The sequence below is a fragment of the Protopterus annectens genome, chromosome 14.part0 (assembly GCF_019279795.1).
Source record: "Protopterus annectens isolate FY-2018-M chromosome 14.part0, PAN1.0, whole genome shotgun sequence".
In the NCBI taxonomy this organism is placed as follows: Eukaryota; Metazoa; Chordata; order Ceratodontiformes; family Protopteridae; genus Protopterus; species Protopterus annectens.
The window spans coordinates 1,081,993,041-1,082,011,624 of record NC_056748.1 but is presented as its reverse complement, the minus strand read 5'-3'; the positions used below and the strand labels follow the sequence as shown (position 1 = coordinate 1,082,011,624).

General features: G+C 42.0%; 1 protein-coding gene across 1 annotated transcript in view; it reads left to right on the top strand.

Moving 5' to 3' along the window:
- The window catches only part of CFAP46 (cilia and flagella associated protein 46), a 3,596,153-nt gene that overhangs the window by 959,613 nt on the left and 2,617,956 nt on the right, over positions 1–18,584 (top strand). Inside the window, exon 19 of the mRNA XM_044056880.1 lies at positions 11,123–11,238. Within this exon, the coding sequence (XP_043912815.1) occupies positions 11,123–11,238 (116 nt within the window). The remainder of the gene's footprint in view (positions 1–11,122; positions 11,239–18,584) is intronic.

Genomic DNA, 18,584 nt, shown 5'->3' with positions numbered 1-18,584 from the left:
ATCATATTTGTGAAGAAATGTTAGTTTTCTGTTAGGGAATGAGGCTAGTATGTTTGTTGGTTGTCATTAAAACATTTTGCCTCAGAGCTTAATTTTTCTGTCAGGAGAGAAGACCAGCTTTTCAAGGATCTGCTATCCACTTGTCCGATACATTTTTTCAGTAGATATATAGTTCTTGGTACCAGTGGGGATTCCCTTATAAATTGTCATTTTTTATGAGGGAAAGTGTTACTTTTTACAGAAAAGTATTGTTAAAGACTGGGGATATAGTGAGTTTGATGCTTGCAACAAAAAATAAATAAATAAAATAAAAAATACCTCAGGACTTAACTTTTCTTTCAAGAGGTAAGACCGACTTTTCAAGGCCCTGTGAATTACTTGTCAGATGTCATTGCGGCAAGGAAGTGGATTTTGGTCAATGTAACTCAATCATTCCCTCAGAGAGTGACAAGAAGAGGAACATTATGTGGTGGGGCTTTGGTCGATGTAACTCAATCATTCCCTCAGAGAGTGACAAGTAAAGGAACATTATGTGGTGGGGCTTTGGTCGATGTAACTCAATCATTCCCTCAGAGAGTGACAAGAAGAGGAACATTATGTGGTGGGGCTTTGGTCGATGTAACTCAATCATTCCCTCAGAGAGTGACAAGAAGAGGAACATTATGTGGTGGGGCTTTGGTCGATGTAACTCAATCATTCCCTCAGAGAGTGACAAGAAGAGGAACATTATGTGGTGGGGCTTTGGTCGATGTAACTCAATCATTCCCTCAGAGAGTGACAAGAAGAGGAACATTATGTGGTGGGGCTTTGGTCTTGACTCCAGCTATCCCTTCGCCTCAGCTGCTGATAGGTGATTCCAGTGGGGGCATCTTTTGCTCCTCAGATTGCTTATCACTTTCTATTTGTCCCTGTTGTGCTTCTGCTTAGGAAGTCATTAAGAAACATGAGGCAGTCATGTCTTCTGCAACTGTTAGGTAAGGGCGAATCAGTCTTGTCAGCTATGGGGAAGGGGCTTGGACGATGCTCATTCATTATTTATTTATTTTATTTATTTCCAGTTTGATTACCGGGGAAGTCCACTGGGTCCAGAGAGCCCATTTTCCGTGGAGGCCCGGGGAGAAAAGCTCCATGAAACAGATTACAGTAAAGACAGCAGTCCAATAAAATAGGTTACAACTACAAATACATATCAAATAATACAAACTGTGAGCAATATTGCCCATAGTGGAAAAATATTGTGCAGATACATTTTAACAATTTAACAAATTCACACAGTTAAAGTCAAAAGCTATTTACAATATTTACAGACTGTGAGAGATCGTATGGGAATTAGCTATAGGAGGTTATAGCCAGCTATAAGGTGCTTAGGATCTCAGGAGGATACCCTCCCAGGGGCTTTTATTAAAGAGTTCTAGGTAGGGAGAATGCAGTTACATTTCCATTTGGAGGAGAGGTAGGTGTAAAGCTGTGTTTTGAAGTTGTTTGTATTTGATATTATCCTTAGTGTGGAAGGGACAGAGTTCCATTTCTTACCTAAGGAGAAGGAGATGAGAAGTTGTCCAGCAGGACGTTTAGATTTGTGGATAGTAATAAAGTTCTGGTGTTCAGATTTGAGAGTTCTGTTTGGGGTGCATGGGGGAAGGATGTTGGTTAGAGCTGGGCATTTGGTTGGATTAAATATTAGTCTATGTGCTGTAGTGAGCTGGAGGAAGACCAGGTAATTTGTGAATTCTGACCAGTTGAGGGATTGGAGGGTAACACAGTGATGTATGGAATGTTTGGCTTTGGTGGCAAATTTAGAAATGTTGTTATAACAGCTTTCAAGTTTGGAAGTGATGGAAGAGGATAGGTTAGTTAGTAGTGGGGCACCATACAGAAGGGAGGGAAGGAGGTAAGAGGAGGCCAGAGTATGCCTGGTAGAAATAGAAAGGAAGTGGTTGTTCCTGTATAGCATACCTAGTTTTTGGTGGATTTTCTTTATATTTTGCTGAATATGGATGTCGAACTTGAGGTGTTCGTCTATAGTTACACCGAGTAGTTTGGCAAAGGGAACAACTTTGATCGGAGAGTTATTTGGGCTAAGGACTTGGAAGGAATTTTTATCAACAGAGAAAGATTTTGAGGGAGTGAATAGTAGTATTTTAGATTTGTTACCATTGAGAGAAAGGTGACGACTGGCACATATAGATCTCAGTAGTTGAGAAGGCAGTCTGAGTTTTAGATAGGAGTTCAGAGAGGTTAGAGGCAGAGCAGACAAGTGTAGAGTCATTTGCATATTGGATGACTTTGGCATTAGGAATAGCAGAGTGAAAGTTATTGATAAAGATATTAAACAGCAGTGGTCCAAGGATGGACCCCTGTGGTACTCTGGTAGGAGTGGGTAAGAAAGGTGAGGTGCCTTTTTTCCATTTCACAGCCAGATATCTATCTGACAAATAGCTTGAGAACCAGGAAAGTGTGTTTTGGGAGAGATTTAGGTTTGAGAGGTGACTTAGAAGGTGCTTATGGGAAACAGTATCGAATGCTTTAGAGAGATCTAGGAGCATTGTGGATCCTAAGTACCCAGAATGCACTGTGGATACTAAGGTCCCAGAATCTCGGGCTTGACTGACAGTTTCTAAGAATGAGAGTAGAGCTGTTATGTGCTGAATCTTTTCCATATTTAAAAAAATTAAAGGATTTTACCTTTCTGTCAGATTCTGATTCCCAGTCTGAGGGACAGGATTAAGGCTTAGACTGTGTCATTAAGCTGCTTTGAGGAGCTTCATTGCTTAGAATCTGACTATGCTTCAAGACGTTTTTCTGGGGGGGGGTGTCTCCCAGGAAAAAAGGAACATGAGATTAAGCATTTATCTTGTGCTATAGCAGATAAGGAGTATTGGCTGGGGTTTGCTAGAAGTTTATTAAAGCCTTTCAGTCTTTATGTGCTGAATCTTTACCATATTAAAAAAAAAATGAAAGAATTTTACCTTTCTGTCCGATTCTGATTCTCAGTCTGAGGGACAGGGTTAAGGCTTAGACTGTGTCTGTGAAATTCCCCCTTCACTACTGGTCTCTGTCATGATCTTAATGCATTTTCAGTTTTATTCACTGGGTAAGATGGATATTCATTACTAGTTTAGCATTGCTGAGAATGCAGTGGTATATTCATTACCAGTTAGGCATTGCTGAGAATGCAGTGGTGTATTCATTATTAGTTTCGTATTGCTGAGAATGCAGTGATATATTCATTACTAGTTAGGCATTGCTGAGAATACAGTGGTGTATTCATTACTAGTTTAGCATTGCTGAGAATGCAATGGTATATTCATTACTAGTTAGGCATTGCTGAGAATACAGTGGTGTATTCATTACTAGTTTAGCATTGCTGAGAATGCAATGGTATATTCATTACTAGTTAGGCATTGCTGAGAATACAGTGGTGTATTCATTACTAGTTTAGCATTGCTGAGAATGCAGTGGTATATTCATTACTAGTTAGGCATTGCTGAGAATGCAGTGGTGTATTCATTACTAGTTTAGCATTGCTGAGAATGCAGTGGTATATTCATTACTAGTTTAGCATTGCTGAGAATGCAGTGGTATATTCATTACTAGTTTAGCATTGCTGAGAATGCAGTGGTATATTCATTACTAGTTTAGCATTGCTGAGAATGCAGTGGTATATTCATTACTAGTTAGGCATTGCTGAGAATGCAGTGGTATATTCATTACTAGTTAGGCATTGCTGAGAATGCAGTGGTGTATTCATTACTAGTTAGGCATTGCTGAGAATGCAGTGATGTATCCATTACTAGTTAGGTATTGCTGAGAATGCAGTGGTATATTCATTACTAGTTTAGCATTGCTGAGAATGCAGTGGTATATTCATTACTAGTTAGGCATTGCTGAGAATGCAGTGGTGTATTCATTACTAGTTTAGCATTGCTGAGAATGCAGTGGTGTATTCATTACTAGTTTAGCATTGCTGAGAATGCAGTGGTATATTCATTACTAGTTTAGCATTGCTGAGAATGCAGTGGTATATTCATTACTAGTTAGGCATTGCTGAGAATACAGTGGTGTATTCATTACTAGTTTAGCATTGCTGAGAATACAGCGGTGTATTCCTTACTAGTTAGGCATTGCTGAGAATACAGCGGTGTATTCATTACTAGTTTAGCATTGCTGAGAATGCAGTGGTGTATTCATTACTAGTTAGGCATTGCTGAGAATACAGTGGTGTAATCATTACTAGTTTAGCATTGCTGAGAATGCAGTGGTGTATTCATTACTAGTTTAGCATTGCTGAGCATGCAGTGGTATGTTCATTACTAGATGTTCTTCATCTCACATTGCTGCAGTCCTTACACTTGGGTAGTCCGCTGTCCTCGGTCGGCCCGAATATCAAAGTATAAGGCTGACGTCGGTCAGGGCGCATTTGACTGACATCAGGACGTCAGGGTACAAATGCGCATGACCGACGTCATATCCTCAGTCTTTTTTGCCGCATGGTCCGATGCAGAAGCAGCATTGCAAGTGCCGTTTGGCGTTCTGAGATTGTTCGATTTAGAAGTTTCAGACCGAGTTCAAAGTTGGCTAAGTACCCCGTTGGGGAATATTTTAGTTTTTTCTTGCCTCAGTCATTTACCGGATGTCAGAAAGTCAATAATTGCATTTCTTGTGGGAAACAGATACCGCATAGAGATTATCATACTTTGTGTATTCCTTGCTTAGGGCCTGAGCACGACGTTGTTGGCTGTCGCTCTTGTGCTAGATTTAATAAACGCACTATAAAGAGAAGGTTGGATTGTGCAAGGTTAGTCTTTGGGAAGCGGTGCAACTATAAAATGCCGTTGGATGCTCCGACGCCCGCTTCTTCAAGAAGCGCAAGGACAAGGCAGTTAAACCTAGGCTAGAAGAACCGCCTGTACCGGACGCCGGTTCTTTAGAGGTGTCGGTGGAGCCGGTGGCTCCACCGGAGGTTTCTTTGTGTTCCCAGGGTGAGACCTTATTATTGCAAGATGTGGCCTCTCAGGAGACAAGTCAGGCTGAGGGGGCTTCTCAGGTTACTATACTCCCCTCCCTTCCTAAGGTGGCTAGGCCCTCTCCTTCTCTTTCAAAGGCTTCTCCCAGGGGCAGGCCAGGTTTAGCTTCAGTTGGTGTTACCCCTAGCTCTTCAGGTACTGTGCCCAAGAAGCATATGCTTAAAATGGCAGAAGATTTGATTACTTTGATTAGGGGTTCTATGCCCCCTCCTGATAAGAGACCTAGGGTGGAGCCTGAGATAGGGGGTTTTGAGCAGGCTTCAGATGTTTCAGAGTCTTCGGCTGAAGACTTGCAGGAGTACTCTCCTTATTCTGATTCTGATGTGGATGATTCTACTCCTTCTGCTACTCCTCCTGAGGATTTTTCTTTTTCAGAAACTCTTCATTCCATGAGGGAGCATTTTAAGTGGGAAGGTCAGGACTTCTCTGATTCCAGGAAAAGGCTTCGGGAATTTTTATTTTTACCCCAGCATAGGCCTTTGGCTATACCTCCTGTTTTGGATGTAGTGGAAGATGTTTTTACAGAGGCTTCTCTTAATCCTGATTCTTTGCCTCCTGCTCCTGTTAAGCCGGATAGGTATTACAGGGTGCCTGAAGCTCATAAGTATCTTTTTAAGAGTCCTAGGGCAGATCCAGAAACTGTTAGCCAGGGGCCTAAAGGTGTTAAGGCTTCTGTTGTTAAAAATCCGGTTCCTGCAGACAAGGAGGCTAGGGCCTTGGATAGATGGGGAAAGAAAGTCTATACTTCTTCCACTCTTGCTATGAGGGCTCTGAATTGCCAGTTTCACATGTTGAAATACCAAAACTATCTCCTTTCACAATTGAAGTCTAAAGTTGATGCTCTGGCGGTAGGTATTGATTGTAAAGAGTTGCAAGATTTAGTGCATGTTTCTGAACAGGTGGGTAAGCATTCTTTGCAATGTGGTTTTGATGCTGTACAGGCCTCGTCTAGGGTGGCTGCCACTGGGTCAGTTCTTCGCAGGCACGCCTGGCTGAGGGATCAGAATTTGTCTGAACATGTTAAAACAAGGATTTTAGATGCTCCTTTACAATCTGACGTGTTGTTTGGTCCTCCTGTTGAGACAGTTTTAAAGAAAATGGAAGACAAGGCTAAGTCTATGCAGACTGTTAAAGATTTTTTGCAGGTCCAGCCTCCAAAGTTTAGTAGAAATTGGCCTACTAAAGGGTGGACGTATCCTTCTTATGATTCCCAGTCTAGGGGTAGATCTAGACGTGGTAAGGGCAGAGCTCAGGGCTCTTTCAGGCCTAGAACAGGGAGTTCTCCTGCACAGGCTTCAGGTGAGGGCAGGGGTCAGTCCTTTCGTAAGCAGACCCAATGACCTACCTTTTCAGCTGCCAGAGCCTGCTCGTCTGGCAGCACCTTTGGGAGGAAGGTTGGCACTTTTCAAAGAAAATTGGAGTTTAATTACCCAGGACAGATGGGTATTGAATATCATACACCACGGCTACAGGTTTTATTTCCATACCTTGCCTCCTTTCAAAGGCATGCCAGACGTTCCTCCTCAACAAAGAATAGAGGCTCACAAACAGGTTTCTCTGTTGCTCCAACTAGGGGCCATACAGCCGGTCCCTCTGCCAGAAGTGGGCCTAGGATTTTATTCTCGCCTGTTCCTAGTACCAAAGAAGGGGAACACGTGGAGGCCAATTTTGGATTTATCTATCCTCAACACTTATCTGGACATTCCCAAGTTCAAAATGTTGACGTTGCAGCAGCTTTTACCTCTGCTGGGCAAAGATCATTGGATGGTAACTTTGGATCTCAAGGAGGCTTACCTTCATGTTCCTATCAGACTAAGTTGCAGAAAGTATCTGCGTTTTCGAGCTGGGACTTCTCACTATCAGTTCTCTGCATTGCCCTTTGGCTTATCTACTGCGCCCAGAGTGTTCACGAAAGTTCTGGCTCCAGTGATAGCTTTCTTCAGACTAAAAGGAATACAGATCTATCCTTATTTGGACGACTGCCTAATTCTGGCTCAAGGAAGGGAAGAGCTTCTTCATCATTTGGAATATGTGATAGCAGTGCTAAGATGCCTAGGGTATTCTGTGAACGAAATAAAGTCCAGTCTAGTACCCTCTCAAGACATGTGCTTTCTGGGTGTGAGACTGAATACAGCATCCCAGATGGCCTTTTTAACCCCGGACAAACAAAAGTCTATCCCTTTACTTCCATCAACTATCTCATCAGTCCGGGCTGACTGCAAGGACAGTCCTTCAAGCCTTAGGGTTCATGGCATCTTGTATTCTGGTGCTTTCCAATGCCAAACTGCATATGAGGAAGCTACAATGGTATCTCAAAAATGTATGGACACAGCACTGCCAGGATCTGGACACTGTCATTCAAATAATACCTTGCATTCAGAAGGAATTTTTGTGGTGGGCTCAGGAATGTCACCTGAACAAGGGACTCTCTGTGACCCGGCCAGAGGCGAGTCTGATTTTAACGACAGATGCCTCAGACAAAGCTTGGGGAGCTCATCTAAATGGAAAGTGGATACAAAACAAGTGGCCTGTCAGACTACAACATCTACATATCAACATGAAGGAGATGTTAGCAGTCCAGTTTGCATTAATAGCTTTCAAGGAATTCCTTCTTCCAGGACAGGTGTTGATTCTAACAGACAACACAACTGTCATGTGGTACATCAACAAGCAAGGGGAACGATTCTTATCCTCTATGCAGGCAAGCAATGATTTTGTGGGAGACTGCTCTCAGTTTACAGCTCAATCTTCAGGCAAGGTTTCTGCCAGGGGCACAGAACTCCTTAGCAGATGTGTTGAGCAGACGAATTATGGATCCCCACGAGTGGAAATTGGATCCTCATGTATTTCAGAAATTGACAGTGTCATGGGGAACTCCAGACATAGATCTGTTTGCTTCTCCACTAAACCATCAGCTGCCAAAGTTTTGCACAAAAGGTTTCATCCCACAGCTTGGAGAGTGGATGCTCTTTCTTTCAATTGGAGCAATCTTCATGTGTATGCCTTTCCACCTCTACCTCTCCTCCGAAGGTACTTCTAAAGGTCAGACAGGACAAGCCAAGGATGATTTTAATAGCTCCAGATTGGCCTCGACAGCACTGGTACCCATTACTGAGAAGTCTAGTATGGAAGCCTCCATGGCCTTTGCCTTCGATTCCACACCTGTTGTCACAGGAGGACAGCCATTTGCTCAATGTCAAGCTTCACTCTCTGCACCTAACAGCCTGGCATATTCTGTTTTGAACCATAGTGGGCCTCCACTTCCTCAGCAAGTTTTGAATGTTATTTTGGAAGCTAGGAGGCCTAGTACAAGGAAAGTGTACGCGGATAAATGGAAGAGATTTTTATTTTGGAGTGCAGCAAAAGATTTTGATGTTTCTGGGCCTAATTTGAGTGTGGCTCTTCAATATCTTACTGAGTTACTGGACAAAGGTTTGTCTTTCTCTTCTATTAAGGTTCATGCTGCAGCAATTTCGGCTCACTATGATTGTGACCCACCATTGTTTTCTCATCCTTTGTTCAAGCAATTTCTTAGAGGGGCAAAGAATATAAGACCCCCACGAAAAGCTCCTGCTCCTGCTTGGGATCTCAATTTTGTGTTGGAGAAACTCACTCTACAACCTTTTGAGCCTGCAGCTACTGCTGAGTTGAAATATTTATCATGGAAGACTGCTTTTTTGTTGGCCATTACCTCTGCAAGAAGGGTTTCTGAATTACAGGCCCTTATGGCGGTGGAGCCTTTCTTGATTTTCCATAAGGATAGGGTATCATTACGTACTAATCCTTCCTTTATGCCTAAGGTGGTTTCTAGTGTGGCTTTAAACCAAACTATTCATTTGCCTACTTTTTATGCAAATCCCCAAAATAAAGGGGAAAAGATTTTGCACACTTTAGATGTTCACAGGCAGTTGCGTTATTATTTGGACAGAACTAAAGGGTTCAGGCAGTCTCAGCAGTTGTTTGTTTCTTTTGCTTTGAGTTCTCAGGGCAAGCCTGTGTCAAAACAAACTATTTCTAAGTGGATTGGGTTTTGCATTGCTTTCTGTTATTCCCATCATGGCAAGGAGATTCCAGCTGGGATTAGGCCTCATTCCACTAGAGCTACTGCCACTTCAACAGCTTTTTGGAGGGGAGTGGCAACCAAGGATATTTTGGAGGCAGCTACTTGGAGTTCTGTGCATACTTTCTCTAGGCATTATCACCTGCCACTTTACTCTAAGTCCAGGGCTGGTTTTGCCACTGCTGTTTTGCAGGGCATTTTGGCAGCTCCTGCTTCCTTGTAGTTAGCCATCCTCCCTTACCTCTGCTTTGGGATTCTACCCAAGTGTAAGGACTGCAGCAATGTGAGATGAAGAACATAGTACAGTTTTGTACCTACCATAAATGTAGATGTTCAAGATCCACATTGCTGCAGTCCAATTTACCTCCCTCCTTCCCTCTGTAGTTAGAGGTGGTTGTGTGGGTTGGGTTGTACATATTGTGTATATTGTATATATTGTACATAGTTAGTGCAAGGGTGGTTGGTTGGTTGTTTGCTGTCTTTTGGTTTTGACCTTTATTTTTAGGGTCTTCTGACATCTGGGGCAAGAAAAGACTGAGGATATGACGTCGGTCATGCGCATTTGTACCCTGACGTCCTGATGTCAGTCAAATGCGCCCTGACCGACGTCAGCCTTATACTTTGATATTCGGGCCGACCGAGGACAGCGGACTACCCAAGTGTAAGGACTGCAGCAATGTGGATCTTCGAACATCTACATTTATGGTAGGTACAAAACTGTACTTTTAGCATTGCTGAGAATGCAGTGGTGTATTCATTACTAGTTAGGCATTGCTGAGAATGCAGTGGTGTATTCATTACTAGTTAGGCATTGCTGAGAATGCAGTGGTGTATTCACTACTAGTTAGGCATTGCTGAGAATGCAGTGGTGTATTCATTACTAGTTAGGCATTGCTGAGAATGCAGTGGTGTAATCATTACTAGTTAGGCATTGCTGAGAATGCAGTGGTGTATTCATTACTAGTTAGGCATTGCTGAGAATGCAGTGGTGTAATCATTACTAGTTAGGCATTGCTGAGAATGCAGTGGTGTAATCATTACTAGTTAGGCATTGCTGAGAATGCAGTGGTGTATTCATTACTAGTTAGGCATTGCTGAGAATGCAGTGGTGTATTCATTACTAGTTAGGCATTGCTGAGAATGCAGTGGTGTAATCATTACTAGTTAGGCATTGCTGAGAATGCAGTGGTGTAATCATTACTAGTTAGGCATTGCTGAGAATGCAGTGGTGTAATCATTACTAGTTAGGCATTGCTGAGAATGCAGTGGTGTATTCATTACTAGTTAGGCATTGCTGAGAATGCAGTGGTGTATTCATTACTAGTTAGGCATTGCTGAGAATGCAGTGGTGTATTCATTACTAGTTTAGCATGTGTTTCTTAAATAGCATGAGCTGAGGGTTCTTAACCTGTTACTTGACTACACTATGGTCGCTCTTTTCTCTTATTCCATGAGCGATTCCTCTGTTTGCTGTCTCCTTTTAAACTCGGATCAGGTTTCTATAGTCTGCAGCAGGTACTGCCTTTTCCGTCTTCTGGCAACGGAAACATTTCTGTTGTTCTTCAGCATGGTAGTATTGCACGATTTTCATTATCAAACTGCTAAGTTAGCTCTCAGGATTACATGTTTTCTGATATGATTGTCAGATTTGTGTGCGTTACGGATGAACACTCTGTATGTAGCATTACTTCTGTCAGGTCAGCAATCTACCTCTTCTGATAATAAAATTGCTTTACTATTGCAGTGTTAATACATTTGTTCACCTCTCATATAATGTTATACTTGCTATTTAATTGTAAATATCTTGGAATATAAACATAAAGTAGAAGGTAAGTGTGCACTTAATTTTGTTGTTGTTTTTTTCATTCAGTTGATAAAATATTTAAAATGTATTATATAGATATATTTTACAATTACTGCTGTAACCTGATTAAAAAATAAAATCTTAAATGTGAGATCGGATGGCGTAACAAATATTTATTCTAGTACTGATTAACCTCTCTGCTTAAAATAAATACTTTTGTGAATGTTCCAGATGGAAGTCAAGGTGGAGGTACACAACTAAGAACATCACCTGTCCTTAACAGCTCATCTGCTTATGAACGAGATTTATTAAGAATTCTAGCAGAAGTATGCTTCATTAATGGAGAGGTAAGGACGTTTGTAGCAAAAAGTTAAATGTTAAGATTCATTTTACAACAATTTTACAAATGTTTATTTGAAGTATTTTCCACACTGTGATAATATCAGTTGTTTTCTGTTGATTAAAATTACATTCATTCTGAATCCCTGTTCATATCAGTAGATGTATTATGTGGACCCAATTCAAAATACATTGTTTTCTTTAGTCATTTGTTTCTCAAGGAAAACAGGTAGAGTCTTACAAACAATGAAAAATAAAAGGCAGCTGTTGCAAGACAAAAGCGACGCTTGGTAGATGGTAAATCCTTTATAAGCAGAAAACTCCAAATCCAGAAAAAATACAGAAAATGTTCATCCAGATAGCAGTGCAAACAAACACAGCAGTATTAAGCGCTTTCATCTGGTAGATGACTTCCTCAGAATACAAAAATACTGCAATTAGCAACTGTTTAAATACATTGCTTACCCAATCACAAATAACTGACATCATTTCCACCATTAACAATGTCAGTTATTTGTGATTGGGTAAGCAATGTATTTAAACAGGTGCTAATTGCAGTATTTTTGTATTCTGAGGAAGTCATCTACCAGACGAAAGCGCTTAATACTGCTGTGTTTGTTTGCACTGCTTTATCTTGGATGAACATTGTCTGTATTTTTTCTGTATTTGGAGTTTTCTGCTTATAAAGGATTTACCATCTACCAAGCGTCGCTTTTGTCTTGCAACAGCTGCCTTTTATTTTTCATTATTTGTTTCTCAGTTAAGTCTGAGATAAGTGCACCATATGAAGTCGGTTTTCTTAACACAGCAAGTGATCTGTATAAAACAATAAATGTCTAACAATCCTCATGCTTCAGAAAGCCTAAACTACCTGTAGATATATTAGCTTCTGGATTGCTCTGCTATGAATGTACAGTTTCATGGAAATGTGCTGAGGAATACTATGCTTGCTTCACAGTAATACTTGTTCGAAACATTCAGCTGCAACATGGTTTCAAGACACATGAACAGTGTGTGGCAAGTGTGCAAATTCTCCAAAGCTGGTGATAAGAAATATAGCAATACTGTCTTGCTGGGGTCCCTGTGAAAAAAGTTTCATAATGTGCTTGCACCTTTCTTAATTTAGTCAAATCTAAGGTCACTGCACATCAGAAGAAGGAAAGTTTTCCCCGCATAGTGTGACCTGAGTTGTCCCAGTGTGCATCTTTACAACTGTTGCCATGCTGTTATCTGTAGAGCAGTTGTCCTACTCCACTGCAGCTTCAAAAGTATATTAGAGTCTCCGTTATATTCTCTGTGGGCATGTAGTCATCAATAATGCTGTTTCGACGCATTGTGTTAAAATCATTCTTTCATATAGAAAAATAGTACTTGGACAATATGCTAAAGGCCAAATGAGCAAAGCTTTATTTAACTTTTATTGACCGGGAAAGCCCGACTAGGACAGAGTCTGTTTTCAGTGGAGGCCAGGAAAGAAACACTCCAGACGCATGTCTTTGGAATGTGGGAGGAAACCAGAGTACCAGGAGGAAACCACTTGAATGCAGGGAGGATGTGCAGACTACACACACAAGGCACCCCAGCCAAGAATCAAACTGGAGAACTTCTTGTTTGAGGCGACATTAACTGCTGCACCACTGCACCCCCCTTTAGTCTGGCACTTGGTTGAAATTGAAGTATTTTGGCAATTGTTGCTGCAGAGAGGGAGAAATTGAGTAGAAACCACCCTACAGAACCACTTTCAGATGTCTTTACTAGGTCTGTGATCAGTGGACAAGCTCCAGATGACTGGAATCCAATCTCTTGTTTAAAGAGTAGGAAGTTACCAGGACAAATTCAGTATAACTGCACACCATTTAACTTGATGGCAGTAGTAGAAAAGGTGATGGAGAATATCCAAAGAGAATGTTTTGAGGTCTTTCAAAATTAAGACCAGTACCTGTACCCAAACCAGCACAGATCTGTTATTAAGGCTAGCTGCCAATGAAACCTCCTGCATTTCGTAGACCAAGTAATAGCTGAGTGTGATGAAATTACCCAAACCAGCATGGATCTGTTACTAAGGCTAGCTGCCAATGAAACTTCCTGCATTTCTTAGACCAGGTAATAGCCGAGTGTGATGAAATTATTCAAACCAGCATGGATCTGTTACTAAGGCTAGCTGCAAATGAAACCTCCTGCATTTCTTAGACCAGGTAATAGCTGAGTGTGATGAAATTACCCAAACCAGCATGGATCTGTTACTAAGGCTAGCTGCAAATGAAACCTCCTGCATTTCTTAGACCAGGTAATAGCCGAGTGTGATGAAATTAGTACCAGTGCAAGTGATCTGTCTGGATTTAAAAAAAAAAAAAAACCTTCAGATGTTATCTCATCAAAGATTACTCTGCAGGCAGAAAGTATTAGAAGAATGTCATCTGATTCTACAACCCACCCACCTTCTTACTATCAGACTGGCACTGTATTTATCTGGAGGGACATAGCAGACATATTTAAATCATGTCTTCTTATCCACATATCCTATGTGCTGTATTTATGTTATGCCCCTGGGATTCAGGTTACTGGCTAAGGCTCTTGCCACCCCTATAGTGCCTTTTTTAGGCAAACTTCAAAGGACAAAACCACCACCGTAACAGGTACAAGCATGCAAAATCTGAAGGTAATGCTACTCAATGCTAGAAGTCTAAACCTCAAAATGCACTCTCTCGAGGCACTCCTAAAAATGGAGAACATGGATATCTGTGCAGTAACTGAGACCTGGTTCAAGGCTCCAGAGAGCACCCCTGCAATACCAGGCTACAACTCTTACCACACTTTTCGACCACCAAACCAGGACCGAAACACTAAAGGTGGAGGAGTGTCAATATTCACCAAGGATATTCACACCACCAGGCTAGTTGGCCAACACAATGTGTCTGAAATTCTCCAAGTGCAACTAACACTAGGTAAGACTGCAATCCAAATTGTAGCTTGCTACAGAGATCCCCCACCATACCCCAAGATTCTCACTACACCTTTCTAAACATACTGGAAAATATTAAGATAGAACCAAACACCCTAATACTGGGTGATTTTAACTACCCTGCCATTAACTGGGAAAACTACTCATGTCCCAACACCTTTGCGCAACGGTTCTTGGAATTCATAAATTCCAACGCCCTGGATCCAACTAATCCATAGTCCCACCAGGGGCTCCAATATCCTAGACCTGGTCATTACCAACATGGGAAATCAATGCTCCATACCTATGGTCACCCCCTCGTTAGTCAGGTCTGACCATAAGCTAATCACCCTTAACATCCACATCCCACCCCACCCGCAGTAAAGAAACCACCATAAAAAACTTCTCCAAAGCCAACTTCATGCTACTCAAGTCAGAAGTGACCAACTTCATGACACCCATGCAGACGGGAACTGAAAGTTCAACTGCTGAATCCTACACTAAGGCACTGTACGAGCACATCCACTCATGCATGAATCGTGCCATCCCAAATAGAACCAAAATGCTCTCATCCAAAAAAGGAAGCCAATCTGGTGGTCCCCTGCCATAAACAAACTTTACAACAAAAGGAAGAAACTTTTCAGAAAAGAGGAAAATCCCAGGATGCAAAAAACTCCCTTACTAGCCTCAGTAAGAAACTGAGATGCCTCATAAAATCCTCCAAAGCTAGTTAGGAAAATAAAATTGCCAAAGATTCCAAAGACAACCACAAAGCATTCTATAACTATGTCAAGAATCTAAATGGCAATGCTCAGATCTGCTCTGAGCTAAAACAGAATGGCATTAAATATACTGATCTGAAGGATATTGCCAATATCCTGGCAGATTGATTCAGTGCCAACTTCACCCCACTCTCACCCCCTAAATGGCCCATCTCAATACCGGAAGATTGCCAAATTCCAGTAATAACGGCCACACAGGTACAAAATGCACTCTCTAAAGCCAAGAATACAGCATCCATGGGACCAGATGACATCCCGGGCTGTGTACTACATGAACTACAATATGAACTGGCACCTCACCTAAGTGTCATGTTTAATCATAGCCTCACCTCAGGTTTCGTACCCACTGAGTGGCGCAGAGCTACAGTTATCCCAATCCACAAGGGGGGATCCACCTTGGATCCCAGAAACTACCGTCCCATCAGTCTGGCAAGCCTTATCTGCAAGGCCATGGAGCGTATTATCATGGAACTTATAAACAAAGACATTGGCAACCTTCAAACACTGGACCCCACCCAGTTTGGGTTTGTGAAGGGCCGATCTTGTCTCCTGAACCTGATTGACTTCTTTGAATCCGTCTCCAGAGCCATGGACAAGGGTAAGGTGGTCCACACAGCCTATCTAGACCTTGCCAAGGCCTTTGACACCATCCCCCACTCTGGAATCATAGATAAACTTAATAAGTTGGGCATTAATCCCTATGTCACCCAATGGGTTGCTAAATGGCTTACTGATAGAACCCACACTGTAAAAGTAGCCGACTCCAAATCCAGCTCCAGGCAAGTGACAAGTGGAGTACCTCAGGGTTCACTCCTGGGGCCGCTCTTGTTTGGCATCTACTTCTCTGAAGTACAGGTCAACACTAAGGGACTCTGGCTAACAAAGTTTGCAGATGACTGCAAACTGGGAGCCATTATTGAATCCCCAAATGATGTGGATACTGTACAAAAGGGCCTTAGAGAAACAGATGCTTGGTGCCAGAGCCATGGGCTAAAGCTCAATGCCAAGAAATGTATTGTTATCCCCTTTGGGAAAAAACATGTATCTATCCATGAATTACCATATAGGTGGCAGTACACTAAACACAGAAAGTGTGATAAGAGACTTAGGGACACAGGTGGACAGTGGTCTCACCTTCGATAACCACATCGCCACAACAGTCAGGAAATCCTATGTGGCACACCTCATCACGAAGGGCTTTTCATCCAGAAAAAAGGAGGTCATTGTCCCACTGTACTCATCCCTCATTAGACCCATTATAGAATACAACGCCCCATTTGGTATGTACCTCTCAAGACATCTGCAACAACTGGAAAGGCCTCAGAAATACCTCACTAAAAGAATCACAGGCCTAAAGCAGATGCCCTATGCTGACCGCCTTAAAAATCTCCAGCTATACTCTGTCACATATCGTCTACTCAGAGGCGATCTCTGCTTAACATACAAGGCCATGTCAAACCCAGAGCTGTTGGACATGCTACACTTAAAGAAATCCCAATCCCTCAGAGCTACACGCCCAGGCATCTAAACCTTGTCATCACAATAAACAAAACATGCTGGAGGGATAGGTTCCTGACCCAGAGACTCTCCAGACTCTGGAATAGATTGCCCATACATGTCAAGCAGAGTGCCTCTTTGGACCTCTTCAAGAGGAACCTTGACGATTGGATGGGAGAAAGGAAATTCACCCCAGGGATCACGTCAGTCGCCCTGCTAGACAGGGGTCCAGGAAAGTAACTAATGTGGGAAGAAATAGCCAGGGAATTGTTATGGCTAGGCTTGTATAGGCCCTAGGGCTGATAGCCTAGTACCAACCTATGAACCTATGTTGTCTCTTCTGTCTGTCCTCAATGTATATGTGCTTCAGATTCATCTTCAAACATTCTTAAGAGTTTGGATCCAAGGCTCAGACTCCTCCCTTTACTAATATTTCACTTCCTAGGACTGAGTTTCCTCAGTTCTGGTTTGCTGCTTGATTGCTATGGCTGCAGATCTGTTGGCTCTGGCTTTTTGGAGGTACTTTTTCATACCTCTCCTCCCCTTGGATTGTTTTTGCTGTAGTTTTTTTTTCTCCTTTTTATTCTTCCCTATCATTTAAACTAAAAACACTTTTCTGAGTATTTTGTATAGAGTCATTGTCTTTCCCTCCCGTCTTCAGGTAGTGGTTAGGACTGAATACTTAGATTGTTTTATGCCTAGACAGTCTTTAAGTAACATTTTGTGGTTGTTAGTCTAGTGTTGCTACTGCTACTGATATTTTGGCATTCTTTTCCTTAAGTGCCAGGATGAGAGATAAGCCATCCAGCTTCAAAATGTGTGTTTTTTAGGGCATAAAATACCTAACTAGGATGCCCATTATAAAAGTGTATATTGTCTACAAGCATTGCACCACAACAAGGATTGCTCTGCCCTTTCCGCCTTTAGGGTAAGAGCTTTGATGGACAGGCCTAACAGACTTGTGCTGAAGGGGCTTTTCCCTGCCACAGAGGGAGAAGTTCCCCCATCCCAGTCATCATCTTCTCCTTGGTCAAAGAAGGCCTCAGATAAGAACAAATGGGAGAAATCTAAGGAGAAAGACAAGGAATGGGAGAAGGAGAAACACAAAGAGAAGGACTCTTCCAGAAAGCATTCCCCTGGACTGATCAGGTCTGCCTGGTCCAGCTCCAAACATTCCAAGCCATCAGATTTTTCATGTGGATCCTGTCAGGCTTGGATCTCCTACTCCTTCATTCTCAGGTCCCAGGATCTCTCTGGAACCTGTTAGCCCTAGGCTTAAATCACCTTTCCTGCAAGAAAGATCCTTTGAGTGTGTCAAGACCCTCATGTCTTAGATTAGTGTGGTCTTGCAGGAGGTTTTCCAAGACTGATGTCAACAGAATGAGGAGGAAGTTTTTGCGGTCCCTGATCCAGATGAAGGTTTTCATGGTGCCATCTTCTGTTGAAGGGTTGGGATTTGCCTCCATCTTCCCCCTCTGATCATCTTTTCTTCTCTGATCCGACCTTTGAATTCAAGCCACTTGGAAATGAGTGCACCCCAGGGATTGCATGAATTTGATCCAAAGGACTGGACTTATCAACTCTGTCTGACCTTTTCAATTCTGAATACTTCAAATCTTGATGGGTCATGGAGCCATGGGGTCAGGGTTGACTGCAAAGCTTTTGGATCCATCCCATGGGGTCAGGGTTGACTGCAAAGCTTTTGGATCCATCCCTTCCTCTTATCACTCCCGCTGTCCAAATCTCAATTTCAGCATTGGCTTTGGAGCTGAGACGGATGGGTTTTCAGAGCTTGCCCTTGGCAGGTTCTTTTTTAACACCTTTATTGAATTATCACTTGTGATATAGGCACATTTGCATTTATATAAAAGCAATCAAACTATATTAACAAGTTCACGTTTCCCAACAGAATACTTCACATATATTGCTATATATCATATAACCTAAGTAACATTACATAAATTATTTAATTCCTACCTTTTTTTAAACATGCAACATCTTTATTAAACCATCACTTATGACGTAGGTAATCATACATTTATATAAATGAAAACAATCCACACTGACACAATCCTAGTTGCAAAGCATTTTGCATCACAAACCATACTGATACACTCCCATTTGCAAATATTAT